General features: G+C 47.6%; 1 protein-coding gene across 7 annotated transcripts in view; it reads left to right on the forward strand.

Annotated features, from left to right (window-relative positions):
* The window catches only part of LOC125446303 (discoidin domain-containing receptor 2-like), a 179,412-nt gene extending 176,882 nt beyond the window's left edge, over positions 1-2,530 (forward strand). For all 7 annotated transcript variants that reach the window (XM_059639757.1, XM_059639755.1, XM_059639759.1 and 4 more), the window contains 2 exons: positions 252-401; positions 2,097-2,530. In XM_059639757.1, coding sequence (XP_059495740.1) covers positions 252-401; positions 2,097-2,237 — 291 coding nt within the window. In that variant the 3' untranslated portion in view covers positions 2,238-2,530. The remainder of the gene's footprint in view (positions 1-251; positions 402-2,096) is intronic.
* The last annotated feature ends 11,758 nt before the right edge of the window (positions 2,531-14,288 follow it).

Below are 14,288 nucleotides of genomic sequence, written 5' to 3' on the forward strand. Positions count from 1 at the left end.
ATCTGTTCTACAACACTACCCAAAGCCCAAGTTTAATTGTATAAGTCTTGTCTTTCTTTCTTTTACCAAAACGTGTTTATCTAAGTTAAACTCCATCTGCCACCCCATTGATCCAATTGATCGAGATCTCTTGGTAATCTGAGATAACCTCCTTTACTGTCCACTATACTACCAGGTGCAGTGCTATTGATGGAGTTGCTCACGTTCCACTTATGATTCCTCCTTCTCCCCCCACCCCACGACCTCTCCAGGGAAAGTTCACCACAGGCAGTGACGTCTGGGCCTTCGGTGTTACTTTGTGGGAGATCCTGATGCTATGCAAGGAACAGCCTTACTACCATCTGACGGATGAGCTGGTCATTGAAAATGCTGGCGAGTTCTTCCGGGAGCAAGGCAAACAGGTAACAGGGAAGCAAAGGATTTTGGGGCTGAGGTGAATGTCCGCGCAATCCCTCGAAACCTGTTCTGCCATCGCATAGAATCATTACATTTAGGATCCGCACCTCCTCTCGCCCTACTTCACCTCACCTTATTAGAGTCATAGGAAACAGACCTTTCAGTCTGACTGTTCCATTCCAAACGTAATCCCAAACTAAACTAGTCCCACCTGCCTGCTCCTGAGCAGAATCTCTCCAAACGTTTACTGCTCGTGCACTTATCCAAGTGGGATGAGTCATTTCGAAGGGAATGGAGAATAAAGTTGGGGAGTTTCACCAAAACCATGCCAGTTAGACCACACTTAGAATGTCATGAGTTTTGGTCCTTAACGAAGGGTGGATATTACTGGCATTGCTGGAGCCGATGGCCTAGTGGCATTATCATTGGGCTCTTAATCCAGAGATCCCGTTAGTATCCAGGGGACACAGGTTCAAATCCCGCCACAGTAGACAATGGAATTTGAATTCAATAAATATCTGGAATTAAGAGTCTAATGCTGACCATGAATCCATTATCAATTGTCAGGAAAATCCCATCCAGTTCACTAATGTCCTTCAGGGAAGGAAACTGCCATCCTTACCTGGTCTGGCCTATGGCAGGAAAGACCACCAGGGTTACTTTACACCCGACCATCTGAGCTACAACAGTGGCCCAGTGGGTGTTGGAAACCTGACTATGGGCCTGGATTGTCTTGAGGAGGAGGGTGTTGGAGGAAATTGGAGGTGAGCTCTTGGCCTCCCAAAGATGGCTCTGTATCTGCGTGGGTGGGATTGTGCAGCACGCCCTGTTCCTCTTGCAACTCAAATGCTCAAATGCCCCAATGCCCCAAAGGCGTAGGAAATAGGTGCATGAATAGGCCATTTGATCTCTGTAGTCTGCAACACAGTTCAGCAAAATGGTGGTGTGTATTTTTACATTAACTATCATTGATGGTCAAAATCCATCTGATATCTTTCAGGGGAGGGAATTTGCCATCCTCACCTGGTCTGGCCTACACTTTGACTCCAGATCCAAATGTTGGGACTCTTAGCTAGCCTTCTGAAATGGCCCTAGCAAGCCACTTGGTTCAGTGAGCAATGAGACTTGGGCTACTCAAAGAATGAAGAAGAAGGGAGAAGGGTCCACTTTTCCCCTGTGCCCCCAGCCTCCCCGATTTGAGGATGGGGTTAATCACAGAATTGTAACTGGGCAGAAGGAGGCCATTCAGCCCTTCATGTTGGCACCGATTTTAGCCCCTAGTGCCTACCTTCTGCCCTGTTCCTGTATCTCACTGTGCCATTTCTATCCATGTAACCATCTGACGCCCATCTTCAAAGCCTCATGTGAACCTGCCTCACCCCATGTTTCCTTGCAGAGCATTTCCTTACCCTAACCACTCACCCAGTGGAAAGGGCCATTCTCCCCCTTGCTTTACTTGCAGTTTATATCCGTGCCCCCCTCCCATCCCCTTGCCTTTCCTTTCTCTTGCCCCCCAAGTGGCAGGAACAGAGTTTTTCCCAATTATGATCAGCCCGGGGCTGCCCATGGTTCGGAAAATCTCCGTCAGATCTCCTGTCGGGCTTTCATTCTGTCTCCCCCCACCCCCCATCTTTCCCGAGGAGACGCGTCCCATCTCCTCCTGCCTGAGCGACCTCACTCTGCGACTTGTGTTCCTGCAGGTCTACCTCCCTTGCCCGCCAGTGTGCCCGCAGGCTCTCTACCACGTCATGGTCCAGTGCTGGTGCCGGGATTCGAAGCACCGGCCGACCTTTCAGCAGATCCACCAGTTCCTCACGGACAACGCTGCGAATGTGGTGTAAGGGTGCAGGAAAGACGCGAGCCCTGGCACCGACCAAGTTGGGACCGTGTTGGGGTGCGGACGCCAACAACTTTGCCGGACTTTTCCTTTATTTGGGGGATGGGGTGGGGGATCGGCAGTGTTCTCCGGCGTTTGCAGATCACTTCTGTGTCATTCTAAAGTCAATGTCCAGACGGAACTTGAGTGTAAGCTGATTCCTACCTTGGTGACGACTGGGCACTGCTTCCCAAAGCTGAAAGGCTGCCGCGCCCATCCAGAATCACTGCCTTGGATCCGCTGACCCCCCCCCCCCCCCCCCCCAACCAAAGATAACAAAGTGTGGAGCTGGATGAACACTGCACGCCAAGTTATCTCAGATTCTCCAGCATCCGCAGTTCCCATTATCTCCGCTGACCCCCCCCCCCCCCCCCCCACCTCCCTACCCCGCTACTCTGCTGAATTTGTTTCAGTGGAAACCTCTTACAGGGCTATCCTCTGGAGCGAAAAGTTGGGCAAGTAATGAGAGAAGTTATTGCAAGTTGGTCCTTGGAAAACACTGGAATTTGAAGACTGGGTGAGGAGACCCCAGTGCATCTCTCTCTCTCTCTCTTTCTCTCTCTCTCTCTCTTCACAGCAGATAACACGTTTCATCTCAAGTTCACACCGAACCCCTCGGTGGGACATTACCGTACTGTCATCTCACCTGTCTCAAGTCCCGAACATGTCGTGTAACTGTGATATGGAATTTTATTTCTTGACTACTATACCACGAGTGACCATCGGACAAGGAGACGGTACTGCCACATGTGCCCGCATGTGGGTGTATTTCTTAGTGGGATGGATCAATCAAGCACTCAAACTCAACGAATGGGGAATTAAGGATGTAGGTATGTGCATATCAGAATGAGAGAGAGAGGGACAGAACATTTCATTAACTACAATCACAAGTGGAATAAACAGTTGGATTGTACCTGCCTTGTGAGCCCACTTTAACTAGACACATAACTACTGAAGTGATTTTTGCTTTGACTTCCCTATCACTGATGAATGATGGGAGTTCCTGTAGCCTGGATTTTTCGGCCAACACTGGACTACTATAAAATGACCTGATCGCTGCCTCATAAGAGCCGAGACACTTGCTGTTAAAATGATTGGTACGATTCTCTAATCAGCTGACTCTTCCAGTCATCACATGGTGATGGGACTTACTGGTAGCATTTGAGCCAACAGGAGAAATGTCTGTAATCAGTCTTCCGACAACTGCTTCGGTCATGGTTTCATTTGTCGCACAAAAAACATGTACAGTGAGCTGTATTGGTGATTTATTTTCCCAGCTGTTACATCCTGATTTGGGTATGGGAGGCACATGAGTGAGAGCTGACAATATGCCAACCTCCAAGTAGCCAGCAGGCTGTAACAGTGAAAAGCTGGGGGTTAAGGTTAGATTTGGTTGCAAGGTTTACCCTTAACAAGTGGAGGCCTAACCACATTGTTTAGAGCTACCATACTACTGAGAGGGCTGGCTCCTGTGTTGAAGGTGAACAGATAGGCATCGACGAACTACTGATCAAACATCCGACTACTGCTTGCGGAAGGCAACCACAGACTTTTGGAATTGTGAATTGTTTTTGTAGCGTTGTCTCCACTACTCCAGCGTTTAAACTGTCTCGATATCCACTCCCCTGTACCAACCCGCATCCCCCCACCCCCAGCAACAACCATCACTGCCTCCACTCAACTTCCCAGGCTGTGGCCTGACTGATGCTGGAAATGACACTGGGCGGCCTGAAATGAAACGAAACACTGGACACCCTCGTCGGTTTCATGGGCCATTTCCTACCACGTAGAGGATCCAATCAGGAGTTATAGGGGAGTGGGATTCACGAATCCATGGGATCGGCCACCAAGCCGCTACCATCACACGTTCAGTTTTGCTCTCCGCCGACGCGTGGGTTTTCCAACCCAAGTGTCTCGGGTTGAGACATTCGTTGCCTTGGCTAGAAGGTTTGCAGGGATGGCAGTGCGGCTTGCATTTCGGATTACCACCGGCTCCGGTTTCTTCCCCCACCCCCGCCACCACCAGACCCTTTCTGGTTTTCCTGCTTTGCTCACCTTTCAGAACTGCATCGACGTGACTCTGAGCAGCGGGGCCACAGGCCGCTCTGTCCAATCGGCCCACCCTTCCGCCATGTTCACCGCTTTGGTTTCCCTCCTGCCTCATTCCCATCAACTGCAGCCTCTAGGCCACGAACACACACCATTGAGATAGACGCTTGCCTTCCTCTCCCTACACTTTCATTTACTTCAGCGCGGCCAACAGGCTTATTCCTGCTTGACTGAGGGCTGGGATCAACCAGATACCATCAAATCGTTTTAGCAGGGGTGCTCGTTTATACCTGTATTGGTTTGAATAAGGTCCCTCCCTGTTGGAGCTGTACAGCATGGAGACAGACCCTTTGAACTCATCCTTGCTGAACAGATATCCGAAATTAATCTCATCCCATTTGCCAGCATTTGGCCCATAAACTCTTGCTACTTGTCAGGAGCAATGATGCTATTCTCTCTGAAGAATGGCTGACCAAACCAATGCCAGCAAAAAGGTGTTTTAAGTCGAAATCCGTTGGCTGAGTCCAACATCCTGCGATACTTCATTGTGGGATAATGTGAGGCCCACAGCAAAGGTTTAGAACGCAATTGCTTACAGATTACTAGCCATCCAGAAGGCTGGTTTCATGACAGAAGTGGCAGGCTGCAAATTTGAATACAGTTCACAAAGTAAATCTGAATTAAAAGGCGAGATTGTGTCATGGTGACAACTAAACACACCCCCCCCCACCCCACCCCCGGATCCTTTGCAACACCGCGATTAAAACAGAAAGTGAAATCCCAGTTCTGGCAGTGTCTGTGGAGAGACAGAAACAGTTGATGTTTCGAGTCCGGGGTGACTTCTTCAGCCTCATGAACTCTGTTTTTCTTTCTCTCCGCATATCCTACCAGACCCGCCAAGTTTCTCCAGCACTTTTCTTTTGTGCATGTGTGTTTATTTTTCAGTCTTTTAGCATCTGACATCACCCTAGTTCACTCTAGGGAAGGAAATCTGCCGTGCTTACCCTGGTCTGGCCTCCGTGAGTCCAGACCAGCCCAGACGTGGTTGTCTTTTTGACCTCCATCTGAAATGGCTGTCGGACCTGTCACTGACTTCCCAAAACGGGCAGACACGGGCGAGCAATAAGCCGTCCCCTCGCCAGCAAGCTCCCCATCCCTCGGACAAACAGATTACGAAAGAGAAAGAAGCCGTGCGACCCATGGAGCATTAAAGCAAACCTCGCTGCCATAACTACCTACCAGAAGGCCCTGTGTCTTCCTCTGCTTTTGGCTATCTGCACAGGTCTGGAATCCGAGGACGAGGTGTCCAGTTGGAGAATGTAGAACAGGACAGCACAGGAATGGGGCCCTTCGGCCCGCGGTGTTATGTCAAACGTGATGCCAAGTTAAACTAATCCCTTCTCCCTGACTTTGGTTCATATCCCTCCATCCCTTGCATATTCATGTGCTCATCTAAAAGTCCCTTAAATGCCCCAATTGCATCTGCCCTTATCCTCGGATCTGAATCGGGAGCCAATTACACGAGCACAGCCATTTAGCTTCAGGGCTTTGACAGGGAGCAGTGATAACCTCGTGGGAAGGAGATGGATTCCGGTTAGTCCTTCCCCAGGAACTGTAAACTACAGCTTCATGTCAGGGATGTAGATGGTTTAAGGGGTGGTTTGTTTTGGGCCCTTTGGAATTTTGAGAGGGGTGGGTAGGACGGAGTCAGAAAGGGAAGCCTGGACTAGGAAGACACAATCTTACAACTGGTGCCATTCAGGATCAAAGGCAGTGTTTGAATCCCAGCGAGTGATTTTCATTGAGTCAGGCCCAGTGGAGCCCCGCATTGTAGCTGAAGGCCAAATGTGTACCAGGCATGAATGGGATTGGGGAAGTGGTGGGGTGGTGTGGGGGAGATGGGCTGGGACGGCGGCAGTAAATGAGGAGGCTGAATGGCCTCTTCAAGTTCCTATGTTCCCCTATTTTACAGATTTCTTCCTGTATTTACCCCAGTGGCTGTTCAGGCAGGGTGGGACTGGAGAGGCTACTGATACAAAGTACTGGTTGGGAGACACTTCAAAACCCTTTTACCTTGGCCGGGTTGGTGCAGCCTTGTGCATATCAATGCTTTTGCCACCTTTCTTGTGTAAATGCAGTCCTTTAGACCTTGCCCCTGCTTATAATAACACTTGGTGGTTCCTAACGTTTGGGACCCTCAGTCCTTGCTCTTGGGTTTCTGACAAGTACAGGGCTGTCTGTGAACTCAACTACTGATCAAGTTAAACATTAGGCATTTGAGCTGGAAGCTAGGAACATGGTTGAAGTGTTCTTAAATCATGTAAAAGAGTAGCTGGTAATCCAGATGTTAAAAATTATTGGCGGTGAGTAAATATTCGTGTAGCGTGTGGGTGTTTTTAACAAATGTTGGTTATTGTGAGATGTCGATGGAGAATTCTTCTCTTTGGTCTTACGCTGGATTCTAACTGTACTGGATTATTGTTGAGGATGTGTACATATTTTACAAAGAGATTTTTAAGGTAATATATAACAAAATCACTTTGGAGCTTCTCTGCAGATCCTATTCATGCTTGCATTTTTCTAGGTGTTTGTAATAAACTTTCCTTTGATTGTTGAAAAGATGTGTCGAGACAGTGTTATTACCTTTCCTTTCTCCAGTGCAAGTGTGGAACACTCCTGCCTCAAAGTCTGAGCGTCAAGCCCCATTTTCCGCCAGACATTGGGTGCAAACGTCTCAGCTGACAATCTCCAAGGCAGTATTGGCATCTGCTGGATGGGATGTCCAGGTCATACCATTGCCCACCATCGCAGGTGAATAGGAAAGATCCCGCACGGCTATTTTGAAGAGCCACAGGAGAGTTGAGCCAACACTGACCCCCTCCATAAACGTGGTGGAGAGAACAGACTAATTGTCGCATTTCTGTCTGCGCGAGTTTGCTCTGCAATTTGACTGTCTCTGACATTTTTACAACAGTGACCAAGCTCGAAAGGACTTCCTTGGCTGTAAAGCACTCTGGGGTTTTCTTCAGGTCTTGAGAGTGCTACATAGATGCAAGTCTTTATTTTCAATTGCTCTCAAGTGTCACAATCAATTGTCAGCACAAATCAGTCTTCCATCTTTTTGGACCTCAACAGCAAGGCAATGAGACCATCATAAATAGATCTGTGGTGGCACTAGGATCACAGATCCAAGATGTTGCGCTGTCGAGTTCTGTTCTTTGCTTCAAATGTAGCTTTACTTAGATCCATTCTGGTGTCTAGGCTGCACACAAGCTTCCTCCTGTCCTTCTTCCTCTATTTCCTCCTGTGTGTACATGGGTGCTCTGGCTTCCTCCCACAATCCGAAGTTGTGCAGGCTAAGTGGACTGGCCATGCTAAATTGCCCCATAGGGTCGAGGGATATGTGGATTAGATGGATTAGCCATGGGAAATGCAGGGTTACATGGATAAGCTTGGGTCTGGGTGGGATGCCCTTCAGACTGGTCGGTGTGGATTCGATGGGTCAAATGGCCTGCTTCCACAGTATGGGGTTCTATGATTCTATGTATGTTCGTGCAAGCATTTACAAAGGGCATTTTATGTTCCCAAGTCTTCTCAGAGCACCACCTAGAAAGGAATTAGAGAATTTTACAGCATGAAGGAAGCTATTTGGCTCCCGAAAGAGCTAACCAGCTGGTCCCATTGTCCAGCCCTATCTCCGTAGCCCTGCCCTGTAAATTCATCACTTTCAAATATGTATCTAGCTCTCTTTTGAAACCTTTGGGAATCACCTCCTACGCAGCATGTTCCAAATCCTAACTACTCTGAGTAAAGACATTTATAGTAATCTCTCCCCCAGCTCTCTTGCTGACAATTTTGAAATGGTGACCCCCTAATTACTGACGAAACCAAATAGCGGAAACGGGATATCATTCTTTATTCAGTTAAAATTGTTTATAATTTTGAACACCTCATTAAAGTAACCTCCAATCTTCTGCGTTCCAAGGAGAATAAAGCCCAAACTCTCTGATCTTTCCTCGCATCTAAAACCCCCTCAATTCCTGGTATCATTCCAGTAAATTACCTTTGCCCTGTGCTCAGGGCTTTAACATCCTTTTGCCAAATGTATGTGTGTGTGTGGGTGTGTGTGTGGGTGTGTGTGTGAGAGTGTGTGTGTATGTGCGAGAGTGTGTGTGTCTGTGTGTGGTATGTGTGTGGTGTGTGTGTATGTGGTGTGTGTGTCTGTGTTTGTGTGTGCTGTGTTTGTGTATGTGTGTGGTATGTGTGTGGTGTGTATGTGTGTGAGAGTGTGTACGTCTGTCTGTATGTGTGGTGTGTATGTGTTTGTGTGTGTGTATGTATGTGTGTGTGTGTATGTGTGGTGTGTGAGAGTGTGTGTGGTGTGTGTGTGTTTGTGAGATGGTGTGTGTATGTGTGTGTGTGTACGTGTGTGTGTATGTGTGGTGAATATATGTGTGGTGTGTGCATATGTGTGTGCGTGCTCCTGCTTCCTAATGATCTTATCCTCCACATAAGTTGATACTTTCGAAATCTTTTTTTTCATTTCTCAGAGCAAAGCAGCAGGTCTTTGAGGGGCGAGGTCCTGCTCAAGTTTATTCTGAAAGGATCAACTGGTTTGTTCAAAAACGTTATCACCTACTGCTTTGCAATCTTTTGCATATCACCACGCAACTTTGCCTTTCTATATGTAGACACAGCAATTCAGAATTCAAATCAGATGACAAAACATGTACAGAATGAATAAAGAGCTTAGTCATGCAGAGCCTGGGTAATGCGGTGATGTTGGGAGAGAAAAGTTCAAAACATCATCTCCTGCCACCACATTTATTTCAATTAAAAAGAAAGCAGCCCTCATTTCTAAAGAATACACAAAGTGTGGTTCTGAGTGTACTCGATTTATTTCAATAATAATACGGAGATTGGAGAAACTGCAGATAGTTGGTCCACGAGCTAAGAACGATGCTCTTGCCGGAACTGATGAGATTCTGACAAGTAGCTGGGAGGTGATGGCCTAATGGTGTTAGTGCTGAGCTGTTAATCCAGAGGCCCAGATAACACTTAGGGGATAATAAAATGTGAGGCTGGATCCAGCCTCACATTTTATTATCTTGGAATCTCCAGCATCTGCAGTCCCCATTATCTCTAACACTTAGGGGATCTAGGTTTGAATCCTGTCACCGCAGATGGTGAAATTTGAATTCAATTTTTTAAAATCTGGAATTAAGAGTCTAATGGTGACCATTGTTGGACAAACCCATCTGGTTCACGAATGTCCTTTCGGAAAGGAAACTGCAAACTTTACCTGGTCAAATGTGACTCCAGAACCACAGCAATTTGGGCTGACTCACTACTGCCCTCTGGCTGTTTTTGAGGATAGGTAATAAATACTGCCAGGCCAGCAATGCTGTCGTCCTGTTAATGAATTTTTTCTTTAGTGCCGAGAAGGTAGTTTCCTGCAATGGAAGAACTTTTTGTAATGAGGGGGTCTCATTGTAGGCAAAGATATGGAGGAATTTCTACTCTCAGAGGCTTTCATTGGAATTCACGACCTTAGCCCTCAGTGAGGGCTGGGTAATTGAAAATATTTAAGGCTGATTTAGATTTTTAACCCACAAGAGTGTGTGTGTGTGTGTGTGTGTGTGTATCTGAATGTGTGTGCATCTGTGTGTGTGTGTGCGAGTTTGTGTGTGTGCATGTGTGTCTGCGAGTTTGTGTGTGCATGTGTGTGTGTGCATATGTGTATGTGGTGTGTGTGCGTGCGCGCTCCTGTTTCCTAATGATTTTATCCTCCACACAAGTTGATTCTTTCAAGCTCTTTTTTTCATTTCTCAAAGCAAAGCAGGTCCTACTCAAGTTTGTTCTGAAAGGATCAACTGGTTTGATCACATACGTTATCGCCGATGGCTTTCCATTCTTTTGCATATCAGCGAGCAACTTTGCCTATCTATATGTAGATATATTTAAAACACAGCAATTCAAAATGCAAATCTGATGACAAAACATGCACAGAATGAATAAAGAGTTTAGTCATGCAGAGCCTGGGTAATGCGGCAACGTTGGGAGGGAAAAGTTCAAAATATCATCTCCTGCCGCCACCTTTATTTCAATTAAAAAGGAAACAGTCCTCGTTTCTAAAGAATACACAAAGTGTGGTTCTGAGTGTACTCGATTTATTTCAATAATAATACGGAGATTGGAGAAACTGCAGATAGTTGGAGGGTCCCGTCAAAGATAGGAAGAGTTCTCAAGAGTATCAAGTTGGTAATTAACCAGAGGGGACGAGAGGCAATATAATCAGACAAAGACCCAGAGGGGGCGATGAGTGCAGCTTTACTTTGACTCGGTGAGCTGTTGTGATGTAGAATTTGCTGCCTGAGAGGAGGCAGACTCTCTGGGGTGGCACGGTGGCTCAGTAGTTAGCGCTGCTGCCTCACAGCACCAGGGACCTGGGTTCAATTCCATCCTTAGGTGACTGTGTGGAGTTTGCACATTCTCCCTGTGTCTGCGTGGATTTCCTCCCACAGTCCAAACATAAGCAGGTTAAGTGTCTTGGCTGTGAGAAATTGCCATCCAGGGATGTGTAGGTTAGCCATGGAAAACGCAGTGTTACAGGGATAGGGTAGAGTGGGTGCACCATTCTGTGGAGGGCCAGTGTGGACTCAATGGGCCAAAGGGAGATTCTATGAATAATAACCTACTGAAGATAAATTCTCCGGAAAGGGGAAAAAAGCTGCAGTCTTAGGGGGTGCAGAAATCAATGGAGTCAAACTGTTTGGATAATCCTGTACCATCACCCAGAAGGTTTTTTTACCCCTTTCAATATGTTAAAAAGAGAGTTGATCCTTGAAGTCAAAACTTGAGAACTCTCATTTCACCTGCTCAACCTTCGATTAAGATGCTTGGTAATGAACAGACCTGGTGTAGTTTGAGACCATTTGGCATGTTGTGTCTGTACCAGCTCTCCAAATGAATATCATAACTTAGTGCTGTTCTCCTGCCTTCTCCTCATTGCCCTACATATTTTCCTCCATTTAAATAATCATCTGATGCCCCCCCCACCCTTGAATGCTTTGATTGATTCTGAACCCACCAGGCTCCGGGTAGGGAATTCCAAATGTGTGAAAATGTTTTGCCTGGAGTCACATTTGCTTCCTTTGCAAACTACCCTCATTCTTGATTATTTTATGAGTGGGAGGAATTTTGTCATGTCATCTATGTCCACACACGTCAACGGCTCTGAAATCTTCCAACGCATCTCCTCTTTGCCCTTCTCAAGGGCAGTAGTTACAACTTCTCCAGAACAACATGGCTGCCAGACATCTGAAATGAAAAGGAAGTGCTGGAGAAACGCCCACAGGCCTGGCGGAGCCTGTGGAGACAGAAAGAGACTTAATGCTTCGAGTCCAATGGAGTTACTTGAGGTCAAAGGTCATCTGACTCAATCCACCCCACCCTCCCCCCGTGGCGGCATGGTGGCACAGTGGACCCAGGTTCAATCCCACCCTCAAGCCTGTGTGCAGTTTGCACATTCTCCCCGAATCTGCGTGGGTCACCTCCTACAGCCCACAAAGATGTGCAGGCTAGGTGGATTGGCCATGCGAAATTATCCCATAGTGTTCAGGGATGCGTCAGTTAGGTGAGTTATAGGGAGATGGTAGTGGGTGGGATACTCTGAGGGCTGTTGTGGACTTGTTGGGCCGAATGGCCTGTTTCCACACTTTGGGGGTTCTAAAAACAGTGAGCCCAAATGCAGATTGGGTGGCCGCTCTGTAGAACTCAGCCCAGAAGAATGACTCTGACTTTCTGCAGGAAAGCTGATGTTTTGGGTCTGCACCCTTCTTCAGAAATAGGGGAGGGGAAGGGGATTCTGAAATTAATAGAGAGAGAGGGGGAGGCAGATGGAAGATGGATAAAGGATCAGCTAGGTGGAGAGGAGTTGAACAGGTCAAGGAGGTGGGGATGAGGCTGGTAGGTAGGAGGTGGTGGGGGGAATGGTGAGGCCTGAGGTGGGAGGAATGGATAGGTGGGAGAAAGGACAGGTTAGGGAGGTGGAGACTAGCTGGTCTGGTTTTGGGATGCAGGAGAGGGCGGGGAGATTTTGAAGCTTGTGAAGTCCACATTGACGCCATTGAGCTGCAGTGTTCCCAAGCATAGAACCCCACTGTGTCAATTTAATGCACTGTCTTTAAATTTATTCATTTACTTGTGGGATATGGCTGTCACCAGCTGGACCAGCATTTATTGCCTGGTCATTGGTGCCCTTGAGAAGATGGTGATGAACTGCCTTCTTGAATTGCTGCAGTCCCCCTGCTGTGGGATGCCTCACAATGCAATTAGGGAGGGAATTCCAGGATTTTGACCCGGTGATGGTGAAGGAACTGTGATATATTTCCAAGTCAGGATAGGAAGTGGTTTGGAGGGGATCTTGCAGGGGGTGGTGTTCCCATTTGCCCTGGTCCTTACAGATGGAAGTGGTCATGTGTTTGGAAGGTGCTGTCTGAGGATCTTTGATGAATTTCTGCAGTGCTGCTACTGAGCATTGGTGGTGGGGGGGGAGTGGATGCTTGTGGATGTGGTACCAATCAAGTATTGCTGAGTGTATAAATGCAATGGTTATAGAGTAGCTCAGAGGCAAGGAATCCTTCAGCCAGTACAAAATCCCTACAATGCAGATATAGGCCACTGGGGTCTGCACTTTCCCCTTTGAAGGGTATCCCAGCCAGACCCAGCTCCACACCCTATCTCTGTAACCCTGCGTTAGCTATGGCTAACCCACCTAGCTTGCACATCCCTGGACACCAATTGAGTACACCCAGCCCTCCTTATCCTGCATATCTTTGGACTGTGGGAGGAAACCGCAGCGCCTGGAGGGAACCCACACAGACACGGGGAGAATGTGTCCGACGGTTGCCCAAGAGTGGAATTGAGCCTGGGTCCCTGGCGCTGTGAGGCAGCAGGGCTAACCACTGAGCCACCATCTACCATCTACTGGCACAAGTCACACTGTCCACTTGCCTGGGTGGCAGCTTCAACATTCTCCAAATTTGATAGCACCCATGATAAAGCTCAATCTGCATCCCATCCAACACTGTAAGCCTTCAATCCCTCCACCATACACATTGGCTACATTGTGTGTGTGGATCGACAAGATGCACAGCTTCTTTGACAGTACCCTCCAAACCCATGACCTCTATCACCTGAAAGGACAAGGGCCGCAGACGTGTGAGAACACTGTCCCGTGCAGGGTCCCCTTCAGCGTCGCTGGATCAAAACCAAGAAACTCCCTTATCCCAAATCACCACGGGCTGAAGCAGCTCAGGTAAACGGCTTCCCACCAACTTCTCAAAAGTGAAAGTAGCTCGTTCGAAACCCTCAAAGAGTTAAATGTTGCTGGCTCGAGAGGTACGGCCCAAAAACCACTGCTGATCACAGCAAGGTATTATTCCCTGTTACAGAAACAGCGGATCGAGTAGAGCCACGGCGCAGATAGGGGAGAACCATCATTGCTGTGGTTGCTGCAGGCACATGATTTCTCAATATCACTAAGTGCCATCAGGATCGAGAGTGAGTTGTGTGTATTTTGTCTTTTCTTTACATGAGATGTGAGAGTCGCTGACAAAGTATCTGTTACTCATTGTCCTTGAGAAGGTGATGGTGAGCTGTCACCTTAAAACATTGCAGTGCACCCCTTCCCTCGTGATTTTTCTCTGAAGGTCGCTTGTAAGGCCATTTTCGAGGCCAACTAAGATTGGCACTGAAGCCAGACCAGGTAAGGATGACAGATTTTCTTCCCGAAAATTCAGTAGGGAGCAAAAGGACCAACAATTGATGGCCTTTGACATGGTCGCCTTATTGACTTGCCATTTTGCGAATTGAATTGAAGTTCCACTAGTTGCCTTGGTCAATTTTGAATCTGTGTCCCCAGAGCATTTCCCAGGAATTCTGATTAGTCGTCCAGTGACAGTCA

Source organism: Stegostoma tigrinum, chromosome 34 (genome assembly GCF_030684315.1).
Source record: "Stegostoma tigrinum isolate sSteTig4 chromosome 34, sSteTig4.hap1, whole genome shotgun sequence".
In the NCBI taxonomy this organism is placed as follows: Eukaryota; Metazoa; Chordata; class Chondrichthyes; order Orectolobiformes; family Stegostomatidae; genus Stegostoma; species Stegostoma tigrinum.